This window comes from Agelaius tricolor, unplaced genomic scaffold (assembly GCF_023055355.1).
Source record: "Agelaius tricolor isolate 1412-34295 unplaced genomic scaffold, bAgeTri1.0.p SCAF_34, whole genome shotgun sequence".
In the NCBI taxonomy this organism is placed as follows: Eukaryota; Metazoa; Chordata; class Aves; order Passeriformes; family Icteridae; genus Agelaius; species Agelaius tricolor.
In genome coordinates, this window is record NW_027269294.1 from 1,197,666 (window position 1) to 1,213,884 (window position 16,219).

The window sequence follows — 16,219 nt, forward strand, 5'->3', positions numbered from 1 at the left end:
CACAATCCATGATACCACAATCTTTCCTTCGATAACCAAAAAGGAAATGAGTAACAAACAGCTAAAACTACAGATGAGAATAACAGAACTAGCACAAGCCTCCAGGGATGAAACTGGGATGCCATCAGTCAGAGCCAAGAGGGTTCAAACCATCAAAATGGTACAAGGGATCAAATCCAGCTCTAGAAGTGAGACAGAAAAGTCTGAACAAGGAAGCAAACCAGGTAGAGGATGGTCAGAAAGAAAAGCTAACCCTACCATCCCAGAAGACTCTGGATGTTCTCCCAAGTTGTCGCTGAACCCCTAACAAGCCCTTCCAAAATCTAGGCAAGAACTGTGGTACCAGGTGTTAAAAGACAAACAATGCACCTGCCTTCAAAGGGGAAGGAAATTTCATTGCAAATTGTCACGAAGAACAACCTGACAGTGACAAATGTGGCTGGAATGGAGAGTAACACAAAGAAAGACAAGCAAATTTGTGGTGGGCTGTATGCAGGAGACAGTGGGGAAGAGCTGGGGCAAGGAGAGGCTTGAGGAGACAGCAATAAGAAAAGATTTAGAAGACACGATGTGAAAGAATAACGTTTATTTTTTATAGGGGAAAACAAAGACCAGGCCCATGAAAAACAGTCTGCAAGATGAAAAGATTGCTAGAACAATGACAGGGATCAACTAGTGTTGCCCAGGCCAAGAGGCACTTCCTGCACTGGGGAAAGCAGGATCAGCTCTATGCTTAGGAAAGATAAGCACCTAGAAAGTCAGAGACCTTATGACATGGCAGGGGAAAAGAAAAGTCCCATATTTCTGATGGCATCTTGCATTTGCTTCCAGCCCTGGAGGCCAATTTAGTCCCTGGAAAGGTGAGACCTGCCTTTCCCCTGTCCCCAGAGGTGTGCCTACGTATGTGCCCAACACCAAAGCAGACAAGAGTTTTCTGGAAGCTCAGGAAGATTGTGAAATCCCCTTCACTTGCAGCTTAGAACGAGGTCACATGTCACTCACACAGGCAGCCTGCAGGTAATGCATCCTGAAAGCATCAAGAACAGAGGTAAGATCCTCTCCAAAACCTGACTTGTGCTCAGCAGTGGAGCCCAGCCTGCCATGCTGCTGAACAGAGGCAGCTCTTGTGAGATTGCTCTGGAATGGTCTTGCTCACTGCTTTCACCGCCCTTTTCCATTCACTCAGTTCCTGAACTGTCTGGCACTTGCAGAGGGGGTTGTTGGCTCTCTCTGGTTACTGTGACAGTAGAAGCATCCTTAGCCTCTCCAGGGCCCCTTTTTCTGGTGTCCCCCACCCTGTTGAACATTGGTGCAGGGGCTGCTGGGGCTTGAGAGCCCACCAAAAGAGCACCCCCAGCACCCAAACAAAACCTTCCACCCCGACGACCCTGGAGGTTTTTTCCCACCTAAATGATTCTACTGTTCTCTCTTGTCTCCAGAGGATGGCTATAACCACCCTAAGCCCAGTAGGCAGCAAACTAGAGAAAAAACCCTTGACAGCAGGCACTGGAACACCAAAACACAGGGAACACAGGGATCAGCTGCTGTGCCCTGATGCCATCTTTCTGTCAAGAGAAAGCCTGAGAAAAAGAGAGATGAGCCAGGGGCGCTCAGGCAGCCCCAGGTGTAATACCATGCTGCCAGTTTGTCCTGGTTCCTGCAGCAGCAGCAGCATCCCTCACAGAAAGCATCTGCCTCCCCCTGGCCCCCTCGGTAGTTTATCGAACACATAAAGAACCAAGTATTTCTAGGGAAAAAAAAAAAAAAAAAGTCCCATTTTCAGCAGGAAGCCCGTTCAGACTAGCTGCGGGCACTGCCCTAATTCCAGCACAGGAATTCGGGGCTGCCCTTGGCCCCTCCGGCCTGACACAGGGCGCTGGAGCAAAGAGGCCACGGGAAGCGGGGCAAACAACAAACAAGAGCACCCACCCCCAGCTCCCAGCTTTGGGGCCCAGACCCCCCTTTACCGGGGGCGATTCCCCGATATTCCCCCAGGCCAGCGCCTCACGGGCTCCCACAGGGTGGGGTGCCGTGCTGAGGGAGTGTCCCGCTCTCCACGCGGGCCTGGGGAGGGGGATGCTCGTGTCTGATCGAGCCATCCCAGTAGAGGACATTACACCCCCAGCGCTGCAGGACCCGCCCGGCTGTGCTGGGAGCCCCGCGGCTGCCGAGCCCCGCTGCTCCCTCAGTGCCGGGCCGGGCGGGGCCGGGCGGCCCCTGAGCAGTGACGTCTGCGGGAGCAAAGAGCGCCCCTTGCTGACATCAGCGTCGGGAAACCTCCCCCGGGCCAGACCACTCCACGGCGGGGTAGGGGAGGCGGGAGCGGCCAGGGAGCGCGTCCTTCCTACCGCAGCGTCCTCGCCCGCGGCAGCGGGACCGCGGGACGGTCTTTGCGGGAAGCGGGCTCGCCGGTCTTTGCGGGAGGGCTCGGTGTGCGGGCGGCGGTGCCGGGAGGGTTTGTTCGTACCTTGTCACTCCCCCCCGCGGGTGAGGGTGGTAGTGCCCGAGGTACGCGCCGCGCGAGGCGCCGCCGCCTGTATAAGCGCGGCCGCGGGGCGGACACGGGAGCTGCTGCGCTCCTGGTCCCGCCCGATCCCTGCCGGTGCCGCTCCGTCCTGCCGGGAGCATGTACCAGAGCTCCGCGCGCTGCCTCTGCTCGGCCCTGCCCGCCCTCTGCTGCGCTCCCGCCGCCGCCGCCTCGGCCTCCCGCCTGCCGCGGCCCCGCTGCCAGCCGCCGCCCCCCGGCCCCGCCGCCCCGCGGGCAGCAGCGGGCGGCCCGCCCGCCCCGGGGACGCCGCCCCGCACAGGTGGGTATGGGCCGAGGAGGGGGCGCCGCCGCCCCGGGAACCGCGCGGGGTCACAGCCGGAGGCTGGTGCCGGGCCGGTGCTGTCGGAGCGTCATCTGGGCTGCGCTGCCCGCGCGTCCCTTGTCCCCTCGCCCGCCACCTCTCGGGGACTGGACCGGCCCTTGGCTTCTAAGGCAGCGGCCGTGGCGCTCGCCCAGCCGGTGAGAGCGGGCAGCATCCCGCGGCATCGCAGCGGGCACTGCCGGAGAGCCCGCCGGAGAGCCCGCCGGAGCTTCGGGCGTTTCTGGCTCGGTGCCCTCCATGTGCGGGATGGAGCACCCTGTGCCCGCACCTGGGCTGGGTGCGGGAGGCAGCCCGGTATCGCTGCGCTGGCCTGTCTGTGAGCCAGAGGGTCAGTGTCCGTGTGCCGCCGTCAGGAGCCGGCTCTCGGCTCGCTGAGCTGCCCTCTTGAGCTGCACTCGGTGTAGGATGAGCTTGACTCACTCAAGGCTCGCTTTTCACTCAAGGTAGCGTATGGGAGCAGCCCCGGTTACCCTCTGGCAGGCAGCAGCAGCCATCGCGTCCCTATTTGTCTGTACTGTTAAATAATTACAGCCCGTTCTTCATTCCCTACACAAGACCTGGAAAGTGCCCCGATGCCCTCGGGGGCCTGTGCGGACCCCACCTCGGTGTGTGCACCCACCGCCCCCCTGAGCTCGGATCCAGCCCTAAGGCGCCTCTGTTGGCTCTGGCCGTGGCTCAGAATGCCCGTCCGGAGCCATTCCTGCTGACAGCTTCTCCACTGTTGCCGTGGGCAGGGCGATAAGCCCGACTCCTTATCATTGAATGGCTTGGGTTGGAAGAGAGCTTAAAGGTCACCTGGTTCCAGCCCTCGCTCAATGCGCAGGGACACCTCTCACTAGACCGGGTTGCTTAAAGCTCTATCCAGGCTGGGCTGGACACTTCCAGTGCCAGCAGAGCCACAGTTTCTCTGGACAATATGTCTGAGGCTGTATTACACATCTGGCATGCAGGAGATCCACTTTGCCCTACTGCCTGCAGCTGGGGCTGGGGTGAAGAGAGTTCATTCCCTGTTGCAGGAGGAGCGTAGAAGCCAGTCTGGGGCAGGGCGCTTCTGTTTGTCCTGCTGATGCTAGGCCAGGATGCCATCTGGCAGGATCGAAGCTTCATGGCAGTACAGGGAAGAGGAGCATATGCATCTGAGAGCAGGCAGAATCGAGTTCATGGTTAATAAAGCATTCACAAAGATAAAGGTTTCCAGAGCTTGTGCCAAGTACTGATTCCCTATATTACTGGAGGCAGGATTTGAGGTTCACTCTTCTTTCTGATGTTGCCTGTTGAGAACAGGCAGCTTCTGCCTTCCTCTGGTGAGCTCTCACTGCTGTCCCAGACAAGGCTGTATGTGTAGTATGATACCTTGGTAGCGTAGATTCTGTCACACGGGGATGGCGCCTGTCAAGTTGTTCCTGGAACTGGGGTTCCAAGGAGGGCATTTGTAGCTGCTGCCAGCTCTAGGGCCGTGGAGGCTGATGTAACCCCAGACTGCAGGGGTGTGGAGTCAGTCACCTGGCAGGGAAAGCCTTGTGGTGGACAGGGTAGGGCTTGTGCCTCAAAGCCGTGCTGGGAGGTATGACCTGAAAGGAAGGGAAACGGGAATGTTGTTCGCCTTAGCCAAAAGGTCAGGGCCAATACCCTTCTGCAGCCCTCATCTCTGAAATAAAGTATCCGATGGCTCATTGCCCGAGATCCTGGTAGCTCCTCTCTTCTGTGCTGGATGGAGCAAGAAGCCTGCCAACCTTACACCCTGTTCTTACATTTAACTCTCAGTTTGCATTCTTCCCTCACCCTTACTGTGCTGAGGTACCACCCTTGCTGAGGAGAAGGAACTTTTTGATTTAAGCACCTTGCATAGTAATGGCTGAGTTGGTGTTCCCTGTTACAGAACACCCAGAGAATCACTTTCATGTTTGCTATCCACCGCTACAGTGCACACTCAGAAGTCTGCTTCCTTCTCAGGAAGGAAAAAGAGTTTCAGTCTTCTTTTGAGGGCCCAGAGATAATTGTGTGAAAGAGGGTCCAGACTGTAAATGAAGCACTCTCAGTCCTCGTATAGGTGGCTTGAAAGTTTGTGGCTGAAGCAGGGGGCTCCTTGGGAAGATGCCAGCCTAAGATGACTGCTTATCTGCACAGGTCTGCCTCTGCCCCCACCAGCACCACGGTGCCACAGCACTGGCAGCACACGTTGTCCCAGCAAGTTGCAGGTCACTTCACTTGCAGATTTCAGAGTGGTGACCTTGTATTGTAGGTGGATTGCTGTGGACGTGGTTCAGTATTGCAGAAATAACAAGAACTGGTTTCTGTGTTTGGTGTTTTCAGGTTGGGGTTGTTGGTCTGGCCCCTGATCTGCAGAACACCTCAGTCTGTGTTGTCATGATTCCAGCACTTTGGGTACAAAGAGCTTGTGTAGATAAGCAGTCATCTTAAGCTGGCATCTTCCCAAGGAGCCCCCTGCTTCAGCCAAGAACTTTCAAGCCAGGACTGAAAGTTGTTGTTGTTCTATTTCTAGAGTCCCATACTGCTGTTATCAGATCTCTAAAGTCCCATACCTCCTTGGTGTGTTCTCATGGCTGCAGATCTTCACAGCACAGACTCCTTCCTCTGCATGTTGCTGTCTCTCAGGTCAGGGCTCCTCCAAAGCTCTCCCTGACTAGCCAACCCGCCCCCTTTTATCCCAGTCATCTTCAATGCTCACAGCTGCAGCCCAGTTAAGGACATGGCAGCTGCAGCCCATCAAGGACAACAGGGACCTCCCGGGGCAAAGCCTATACACAGATATTCAAGTACAATACATGCATTTTTCCATGACTCAAAGGCCACCTTTGCTATAGAAAGTGCTTAATTTACAGTCTGGACCCTCTTTCACACAGTCACCTCTGGGCCCTCAAAAGAAGACTGAAGCTCTTTTTCCCTCCTGAGTCATGGCTGACTTTAAGAGCTGTCAGATCAGTTCTGGGCCATAGTACAGGCTGGGCTATGCCTTACACCCCATAAAGAGCTGGATACACCACAATCCCAGGGCTGATGGGATTAAAACAATACTCTGTTGGCTTTGTTTGCAGCTTGGCAGGTGGAGGCTGAGCTTAGCCTTGATCCTGCTGTAACAGCTGTAAGCTGCTCAGGGCTTTTGCCTTTGACTCCAGCTGTGTTGCACCTACCTTGTGCCTTTAAGCATCATCCCTCTGACTCAGGTCAAGCCACAGGCAGCCTGAGAGCTGGCTAAAGGCTTCTTTATTGGGTTGTTATTATTATTATTATTATACCTTTGGAGAGCCCCACATGAGTCGTGCTCCTCACCCATGGCATGCAGGGACTGCCCTCAGCTGCTACCGCAGCCCTGATGCAGCAGAGAGCACTGTGCTTATCTCCACTTGCTGCACCTCTCCTAAGAACAGGTGAGTGCTCCCTGTGGAGCAGCTGTTAAAAGCTCTGCTGACTTCTTTGGGTTTCTGCATGGCTGCCTGGCAGCCCTGCTTGTGTGTAAACTGCACCCTTCTGTATCCAGCACAGAGCGTGCTTTATCCCTGCTCCCACTCCCCTCACAGCTGTGTCAGGATCCTGCTTGGGGATTTTGTGTTTCCCCTCACTATTAAAGGGCACTTCTACTACTTCAGCAGTACTTGGCTTCTTGAGAAGAAGTAAATTTCTCTGTAAACTGAGAAAGGCTGCAGAAACAGAAACACTACACATAGCTTCTGTGGAAAGATGTGTGTGTGAGCTCAAAATCACATCTCAGTTTGAGGAACTCCTATTACTTTAACTAAAAGGACAGAGATGAGGAGAAAAATCCTATATCTAATCTAAATTCCCATTTCACAACTTTCTTGGAACTGTTCCATGGGCTTACACATACAAAACACACATTAAAGCAAGTAGTTTTTAGTATCTTTTAAAAGTATCCATTTTCCTAAATAGAAGGATGTGGGATTTATACTGGAGAGTCTTTCTTTTCCTCCTGAATGTGTTTATTGAACTGTAAGGGTGTCCATCTTACTGCCTGCCCCTCTAGCCTGTCATTACTGTGTGTCTGTCACGAGATCTTAAAATTGGTAGTGCTGTAGTTCAGTCTGAGTGTGTGTTGGGTAGCGTGCCAAATCTCCTGCAAGATGTGATCACAAGATGACAATTTCATCCTCTTCCTTTTTTAAGTAACTCAAATGTACAAATAAACCTACATGAAAACCACTGTGGGCCAACAGCAGTGCAACACTGAAGTTCTTTTGCTTAAGATTCCCTTTGCAAAAGGCATTCAGAGTAAATAAGTTGAGACAACAACAAAGCTCAGTCAGCAGTGCCTCTTATGCAAGTGGCTGTGGTGCAAGCACTGCCCTTCCTGCTTGTGTTGGAAGGAGCAAAGCCCTCCCTCCCTGAGACAGGGCTGGAGAGCTCTGGCACACACCGTGTAGCAATACCACAAAACGTGCATGGGCCAAAACAGAGCAGGGACACGTGTGCATCCCCATCCTGTGGCAGCTGTCAGCCCGTGTGGGATGGGGAGGCCTCCCTGTAGGAGACATGGGCTGGGTGAGGGCCAGCTGCATGAGCAGGGAGAGCTGCAGACAGCAGCCTGTGTGCAGCTCCTGTGGGTGAGGTGGCCAGAGCAACAGGGAGGTCTGAAAACCTCTGCTGAGCTGGGGCACAGCACATAAGAGTGAGGAGATAAAGGGAGAAAGGAGAGTGGGGGGAGTGAGCGCAGGGATATGGAGCTGGGAGGCACCACCTTCTCCACTCCACATCCTGAGGAGGTCTAAGCCAGCAGGAGCATCTGGCTGCTTCATGGCCATGACAACATTACTGCTTTGGGGATAAATGACACTGATCAGAGATTCCTGTTAAATACTAACCTGAGGGTTGGGCAGGTTAACTGGAGCCTGCAGCCTGGAGGCATCCCATATGGACACAGGGTGCCCTCTCCTTCAGAAGCAAATGCTGCGCATGAAATAAGGAGCAGGCAGCATTTGTGCACCTGCTGGGCTCTCTCCTCTGTGAACAGGGGAAAAGTGTGCTCTACTGTGTTTCCTACAATATATGCAGAGTTAATCTTAGCCCTGCTATTCTGGTTGAAAGGCTTCTTTGTTGCCTTAGAAGACAGCAGCATGATGCCTTAGACCAGGCTGTTTGCAGGCTGCAGCCCCCGATGACAGGCAGAACATGAGACCGCACAGGACTGACCCTCTCCTTACTTTGTCTCAGACTCAGGAACAGGCTGCTGCACAAACCACCATGGCTGGCACTGCAGCAAGGTAGCCAGGTGATGAGGAGAGCTGTGCTGGGCCATCTCTAACAGCAGTTTTTCCCTTGCAGTGTGTTCCATGGGAAACAGCACCAGCCGGCTCTACAGCGTGCTTGCCAAGACACTGAGCAGTGGTGCCGTGTCCCAGCACCAGGAGTGCCTGGAGCAGCTGGACTCAGCACAGCTGGATCCTATAGACCCCAAGGATTTGCTGGAGGAATGTCAGATTGTTCTGCAGAAGAGGCCACCCCGGTTCCAGAGGAACTTTGTGAACCTGAAGAAAAATGCCGGCAGTAACCACCGCCCCATCCGGGTCATGCAGTGGAACATCCTCGCCCAAGGTAGGAGATGCTTGTGAGCTCAAGGTACGAGCTTGAGATCAAATGCAGCGATGAAAACCCTGGCAGAGCAAAGGGAGAGCAGTGAACCACATGAGACACAACTGACTGAGAGCCAGGGGGTAGTACTTTGAGCACTTGGAATAGTGGCTTTCCTTCTGTCCCACAGGAAATGAAAAAAAAGGTCTCTCCTTGCAACTCTGATGCCCAAGGGAGCCCCAAATTCCTGTCTTACCTGAACATAGTGTATTCTAAAAGCTGTGACCCATCAGTTTTAGATGGTTGTTAACCCCAGAGAAAACTCATGTTTTTCCTAAGTTTTATTTGTGACGTTTCTCTTCAGTTTCTGATTACCTTATTGGTGAGCTATCCATGAATTCAGATCTGCTGCGGATAGTCTTAATGCTTAAAAAGAATTTTAACTGCCAGTTTTGAATCAAGGCTGTGGGTTGACGACTGCAGCAGCCTCACCTTAAAATCTTTTGGTGTGGGAAATTTCCCTCATGGGGACTGCCTTAACCTTCTGCAGTCTCTTTTAAGCCACTTCATTTTATTTTGGCTTATGCTGCAGCAGCCACATGTAGTTGCCCTTGCGTAGTGGGCAGAGGGGGAGAAAGTCTTAATATATCTTTTATCTGGAAAAGGAAGTTAATTTTTTTGGAGTGACTCCAGTGACTTGAGCTGGGGTTCTCACACCTGCTGGCAAATCTGGTACCCTTAAAGCCACCAGCATGTAAACTGATAAAACCTGGAGGATGGCAGGCTGTTTCAGCTGTCAGTAACTTTTGGGTTTTTTGTTTACCCTCCCTGCTAATTCCAGCTCTCGGGGAAGGCAAGGACAACTTTGTCCAGTGCCCCATGGAAGCTCTGAAATGGGAGGAGAGGAAGTGCCTCATCCTGGAGGAAATCCTTGCGTACAAGCCCGACATCTTGTGCCTTCAGGAGGTCGACCACTACTTCGACACCTTCGAGCCGCTCCTCAGCCGCCTGGGCTACCAGTGCACCTTCTTCCCCAAGCCGTGGTCGCCGTGCCTGGACGTGGAGCACAACAACGGGCCCGACGGCTGCGCCATCTTCTTCCTCAAGGAGCGCTTCCAGCTCGTCAGCAGCGCCAACATCCGCCTGACCGCCATGAAGCTCAAGACCAACCAGGTGGCCATCGCCCAGACGCTCAAGTGCCGCGAGACCGGCAGGCTCTTCTGCATCGCCGTCACCCACCTGAAGGCCCGCACGGGCTGGGAGAGGTTCCGCTCTGCTCAGGGCTGCGACCTCCTCCAGAACCTGAAGAACATCACCCAGGGAGCCAAGATCCCCCTGATTGTCTGCGGAGACTTCAACGCGGAGCCGACCGAGGAGGTGTACAGGGAGTTCTCCAACTCCAGCCTCAATTTAAACAGCGCCTACAAGCTGCTGAGCCCCGACGGACAGACGGAGCCCCCCTACACCACCTGGAAGATCCGGCCCTCCGGAGAGTGCCGGCACACGCTGGATTACATCTGGTATTCCCAGCATGCCTTGAACGTGAACTCAGCCCTGGGCTTGCTGACTGAGGAGCAAATCGGGCCCAACAGGCTGCCCTCCTTCAACTACCCTTCCGATCACCTGTCCCTTGTGTGTGACTTCAGTTTTAATCAGGACCCTGACAGGCTGCTGTAATGTCCTGGAACGCCACCCGGCACTGCGGTGTCCGAACTCTCCAGCCTTGTATTGTAGAGAAAACCTTTGAAGCTGGATGCTGTTGAAAGATGAGGAAATGTTGTTGACTAACCATTATTTCAGGCACTTGTTTGGAGTTACACTTGTTCAGCCCTCATTAATGTGCAGCCTTCCAAGGAGGAAGAAGGAAGCCAGTGTTCTCATCATGCTCTTCTTGCTGCTTCAGGGTTTGAAAACTAGAAGGCAAATGGCTCTATTCTTTCACTAAGCCCCCTGTTTTAAGGATTTAATCCTCTAATGAATGTGGAGGCCTTAGTATTTAAATCAAAACACTTGTGTTTGTAAAACATGTTGCCCTGACAGCATGCTGGCTGATTTTATTTATTTCATGTTAAGCTTCTGCAAGTACCAAAGGGAGTGAGGTTCAACTACCCAGTGAGATTACCTTAAATCTTGTTCTGTTTAATGCAGTTTAGACAAAAAGCTAAGCTCATCATAGTGTGGTCTTGTCCCTTTTCCATGACCTGAGATGACAAATTCATTAGAAGTGTGAGGAAGGACCCCTCCAGTAAGAGCAGGTGAGGAAAGAGAGGCTGACCATGACCTAGAGTAATACCTTCACTTCTCCAGAACAACGTGCATGTATCTGTCACACACATACAGCCTGCAGGCTGGACAGTGACTGTACCTGCATCTCTTCTGTGCTTCCCTCTCGAGGACACAGCTAACCAGGGACTCTCTTCCTCTGAGCATTACTTTTCTAAATGGTTTAAATTTGTAGTCTTGTCAATCTTGCTGTTTTGGTAAAAGGCCAGTCTTAATATTGAAATATTTTCTTTTATTTATCTTCAGAATCTAAAGCTACACTGGAACCTGTTAAAAGATAAAATTTATTTATTGAGACGAGTTGGTGATCCTGCATCTGATTGGAAAGTGTGGAGTGACAGTGTTCAGGAGCCTCTTGCTGTGACCCAGAGAAACTCTGGCAGAGCATCTGGGCTACAGCAGAGGTGTGTTAGTCCAGTAACTCCTGTGATTGCTCACTGGTGACACAGGAATCGCATATCTGGGTTGTTGTAGACATGCCATTATGCCAGAAAATAGCATAGGAAGAGAGGGGGGAAGAGGGACAACAGTTGGAGTTGTGCTGACATATAGATAGTTGAGGAAGATCTGGCAGGGCAAATAAAGCAGTATTTCCATGTGAGGTAGGGTGCATAGTAACTCTTAAATGTTCCAGGTCTTTATTAATAAAACCCTTTGGAAAAAAGTTATGTCTTGGCTGCTGTCTTTGTCACTTGGCTGTCCCGAGTTCCTGCTGCCAAGGAGGTGAGCTGTCTCTGCTAGTCTGAGCTTCAGCTTGGCGCTGGTGCTTCCTCTTCCAAACCTCCTTTCTCCCACCCCTAACCCCAGTCTCAGAGTGGCATGGCTGCTTGGCCTTCACAGCACACACTCTTTCTCCAGCTTGGGATGTCCAGATTCCACAAGTCTGAAAGGAAGGGACTTGTGCTTAGCTGTTAAGCTGCTCACTCCTCTAGTTAGAGAGGAAACCTACACTGCATTACTGTAAATATCCCCCTCTCCAGCAGCTGTGTGGAGCTACCAACCTGCAAAGCGAGGTGCAAGAATGCCTCCCTGAAGGCTGCTCAATCTGCCTGGGAAGGCTGGCCCCTCACAAGATGCAGCTCCATCTGCCACTTTCTCCCAAAAGCTCATGTGAAGAGAAGAAGCACCACAGGTGTGAGCTTTGCACAGCCCATAAATTACCATACTTGCATTGCTGAGAAGGGAAATACAGAGCCTGGTCACTGCCAGTCCCCAACTCCCACACAAACACACTCCTCATCAGACAAACAAATGAAGTGCTGCTGTGCAGCTGTAACACACTCTGCACGTGTTCCTGACCCTTGCAGGATGAGTGCAATGGTCTGCTTCCCAGCAGAGGCTGCTTTGGCCAGCCTGGGATCCATGTGGATTTGACTTTCCCCAAAAGAAAGGATTTTACAACCCAGGAGACAATGGCTTGGTGAATACTGTTACCAGGCACATGCAATGTGCCAGCACCTCCTTGGGCTAGAATTTCAGCAAGAGCAAATTGTGTCCCAGGAAATCAGAAGGGTGGCACTTTTGGGGGAGGTTTTGGGCAAGACCTGCAACACTGCCCATGCCCCACAAGACGAGAGATCTTTGAGCCTTGCTGCTGTGTTTCATACCAACTGGACACTGACAGCTTCCTCTTCATGGTGCTGGCTGCCCTCAGTTGTGCAGAGGGGGTGACATGCACAGCTTCTCCTTGACAATTATTTTCTCTTAGGACCTCAAATGGTCTTGCAGGGAGGAGAAATTATACAACTGCTTGTTAGTTAACATCTGTAGTCATCTGCAGCTAAACACTTCCAAAATCAACATCACAATAAGCACTGTAAGATGGTATCTTTAGTAGGTCTAATCCTTACTCATCTACCACAAAGAACTCACACCAGAAGCTGGAGCTTCCATCCAGGCTCCTTTTGGCAGTTTCATTGCTCTGGAAGAAACTGTACTTGTGGTAGAAAGCCCTGACTTGAGAGCAAAGATCAGGTCTGTATTTAAAAACAAACTAAACCATAATCAAAAAACCCCACCACTGCCACCAAAACTGAAATCACTCCATGATTTCACTTCCCTTCTGCACAAGCAGCTTCATTTTCCTCAGGCCAGCCAAGGTGTCCCTCAGTGTGGCACCTTCCCCACGGCCAGGGCGTAGAGCCACAGACCCCACGGTGGGAGGCTTTTGAGCAGCAGGAGCTGCTCTCAGCTGCACAACTCCCACTGCCACTCTCACAGTGGAGTACATGGTACCTAGGATTCTTAAGACATGTTGATTTGTACCCTTGCTTGCATCCCTTGCTTAATTCTCCTAAACAAGAAACGGGCTGTTGAGAAAGAGCATGATTTGTGTGATAGTGCCATCACTGCAGAACCTCTTCTCAAGTGGAAAGGGCTGGGATTCTTCTTCCATCCTGGACATGTTACAGTACGTGTTCACTGCTTCAACTCCTTAAAGGGTAATTTTGAAGGCAAGGGGGGGTGGAATAACTGAAAAGGCTGGAGACTTTTCCCATCTCAAGGCAATACTGTCCTCTCAGAAAACCCCTGCCACAGCGCAATGTTGAACCCTTTCTGCTGGATTTTAATAAAAAGGTGGATAGGCTGCAGAAATGAACTGCTAAGTTCCCAGGCAGTTTCACCCTTTTATTCCAGTACATGCCATAATCTATTTGGCACTCTTTTGGAAAACTTAAATGGATTATTGCTTTTGCTTTGTTTTATGCAGCGAGAGACAAGCCTGCAGCACTGAAATACTTCTGCCAGCTATAAATATCAGTACACTAAATATTTTTCAGAGGCAGCAGAAGGGATTTTTTTTTCCTGTGTAGCAGTATGACTCCTAACAATAAAAAACGTCTTCCAAGCTCTCCTTGTGAATGTATGCCTTATAAACACACCAAGGCTAAAAAAACGCTCCACAGATCCCTTGCTTTCATCTTGAATAAAGGCTGCCTGTGCTTTAGCAGTGACACTTCTCCCTCACTCTCAAGCAAGCTGCAGGAAGAAATGACCCACTTGTTTAATTTGCTGAGAGGCAGGAGCTGTTTGAAGCTTATTAAAACACTATCTTTCCTGGAGAACAATTAGATCCCAAATACATAGTGTCATTTGGATCTTCCTAATGAGCTTAACACCTGCTATTTGAACAGTCTCTGCAAGGCAGAATTGCACTCACCTTGTTCTGGCAGTAGCAATCCTCACACGGAGCTGAGATCCCTGCTGCACGTGCCGTGCTGAGAACAAGCTTGAGGCTTCAAGCACTCTCCATTTTCTCCTCAACTTCCGACTGCCCCTGGCTCACTCATGCCTGATCTCCTCAGATGTAGCTCTCCAAAGCCCTAAAGTTGATGAAACCAATTAGCAGAGGATCCCAAGAGCCCAGCCTTCCTTTCAGCACTCTCTACCCAGAGATGTGCCAAGGCCCAGGCCCCTGCCCTGGGAAAGATAAGCAAGAGAGAGAGCTAACAAAGCCAGTTGTCTCTACAATGGGATTCCCCTTTCAACTTCGCTCATTTTTGATACTCAGACATTTATTCTGAGTTGCAACTTACAGCTGAGGTGTTTTTCCCCCTCTGGATTACACAACATCACTCTTGTCATTCTATAAGTTAAAATAGTGGGTTTGAAAAATAAAAATAGTTCTTATCTGCAAGATCAGTGGTACCAAGTCTGTGTATGTCTCCATGCCTTCTGTATAAAGCATACTCACTTCACACAAGTTTCATTCTACCCACACATCCACGAGTTGCTGCTTGCCAAGGATGAGTTAAGCCTGGCCCCTACATGAACCACCAGATTCAGATGTAAAAGGGAATCCTGCTTTCACCCATGTACAAAAACATCAGGTTCTTCAATGGGATTTCAAAAGCCTGGGAGTATAGCTAGATACTCAACTAACCATTTCAATATTCTGGTGTTCCTTTCATCCGTTTCAGATGTCACAAACCCAACCAAAGCTCCCTCATCCCGAGGTCACGTCCTCCAACACCTCCAGTGAAAACATTCATATTTACAGCATGAGGGTAGGTGCCCTTCCCATGTCAGCTGGAGCCCATCCTCACAGAGAGTGAGGCTCTCACAGCCCTGCAGGACCTCCAGGCGGGAATGCCCTGGCAGCCAGGGCCATGTGCCACTCGCTGCTGGCCAGGGGAGAGAGCCCAAGCGCCGTCAGGGCAGCGCCTCAGAGCCGACCACCCCACCAGCAGGGCAGCTGCGGCCTTCAGGCCTCTCCTTTTTGCCATTACATAAGGAAGTCCTGGCATTACAAGGAGGTCATCAGCTGGAGATCCTTATCTAATTCCAGGAAGACAGTTTGTCCCCGTTTGACTTCCACTGGATCTAAATTAGGTGTTGGTCTTAATTACAAACGCTCGACATCGATACCTCATGCTCTGAGATACAATCAAGTAACAGCCATCTAGAACAGGGTTTCTTACAGACTGGACTTAGACCAGCAGCTTTAAAAACACTGGTTTCTCTCACCTTTTAGCTCAGATTTGTACCACCTGCCTCTCTTTCCACGGCTCCATCTCCCTTTACTCAGAACATGAGTGCCTCTCAGACTGTCAGATTAATCCAGTGATTGCCCAGATTCCCCTGCTTCCCTTTCCTACCTTTCTTGGAAAAAAAGGCATCTTCTCTCTCCATGTCCTTGTGTGAAGGGGTCTTGGTCCTCTACCCCATGCCAGAAACACAGTTCACGTCTAAGAACTTTTGATTCTTTGGACTGCTGCCTTACACACACTTTTTTATCGCCTTCAGCTTCCTTTTGTTCTTAAACTCCACTTCCCTGCTCAAGTGGATGAACAAGAACAGTTTTTTCAGAAGCCTTTCATAGCCCCCCAGTGCTGGCCTGGCTGTGTGGAGTTTTATTTCCACTTTTCTTTCCAGCTGAAGGGAAGAATGGGCCTTGCTGCTGGGACTCTGCAAGTAACCTGCTTCTCAGCATGTGAAGTATAGGATTCTGGTGTCTCTCAGCATTACACAGGACCTCAGCTGCAGACAGCTGTTAAAACTGCTCCTCCAGGCATCAAGTACTTAGATGATGATTCAGGCTTCAATTAAATCTCAAGATTACCCAAGTTCCTGCCCTGAGGACTTTTCAGGGCATATCACTAGGAACTGGGGGTCCATTGGGCACCTGACTACTCAGGTACTCATGTGCTGTGACTGCTATGAGCACCCACAGCCAGATGTGCCACTGTGGTGCCCCTGGAATCAGGCTAAGCTACACTTGCAGCCATGGAGCTGCACTGGAAACACAGAGCCACTACCAGGTGCAGCTGGAGGAGCAGCTGGGCAGCTCACAGAGCTCATGTCTGTGATCACCACACTAAGAACACCTAGGAACTAGACCCCTGCCAGCAGTTACCTCACCAGCTACAGCAAGCTCCACAGGTATTTACACAAATGAGTGAGAGAGCTGGTCAGCCCTTTGAAGCAGGGAGGAGGCACAAAATTGCACACTGTATCATCTATATTAGGATGAATGCCTGAAAAATTTCAAGTAAGAAAAGAAGGTTAACAGGTTAGCAGAA

At 51.3% G+C, this 16,219-nt stretch overlaps 1 protein-coding gene and 1 long non-coding RNA gene across 3 annotated transcripts; one reads left to right on the forward strand and one right to left on the reverse strand.

The window, feature by feature from the left end:
• Positions 1–2,498: 2,498 nt before the first annotated feature.
• NOCT (nocturnin) lies at positions 2,499–11,365 on the forward strand. Its single transcript, XM_071452368.1, has 3 exons — positions 2,499–2,807; positions 8,169–8,438; positions 9,256–11,365. Exons 1-3 carry the CDS (start codon positions 2,627–2,629, stop codon positions 10,089–10,091), a joined length of 1,287 nt encoding a protein of 428 aa, XP_071308469.1. The 5' UTR covers positions 2,499–2,626; the 3' UTR covers positions 10,092–11,365.
• LOC139602482 (uncharacterized) lies at positions 2,814–16,205 on the reverse strand. Of its 2 annotated transcripts, none has more exons than XR_011683249.1 (3): positions 16,054–16,205; positions 13,858–14,020; positions 2,814–4,441 (listed from the first exon to the last, which is right to left on the reverse strand). It is a non-coding gene; the product is annotated as an uncharacterized lncRNA (long non-coding RNA). The 2 variants fall into 2 exon arrangements; XR_011683248.1 differs by lacking the exon at positions 2,814–4,441 and adding an exon at positions 10,968–12,418.
• Between the last annotated feature and the right edge of the window lie 14 nt (positions 16,206–16,219).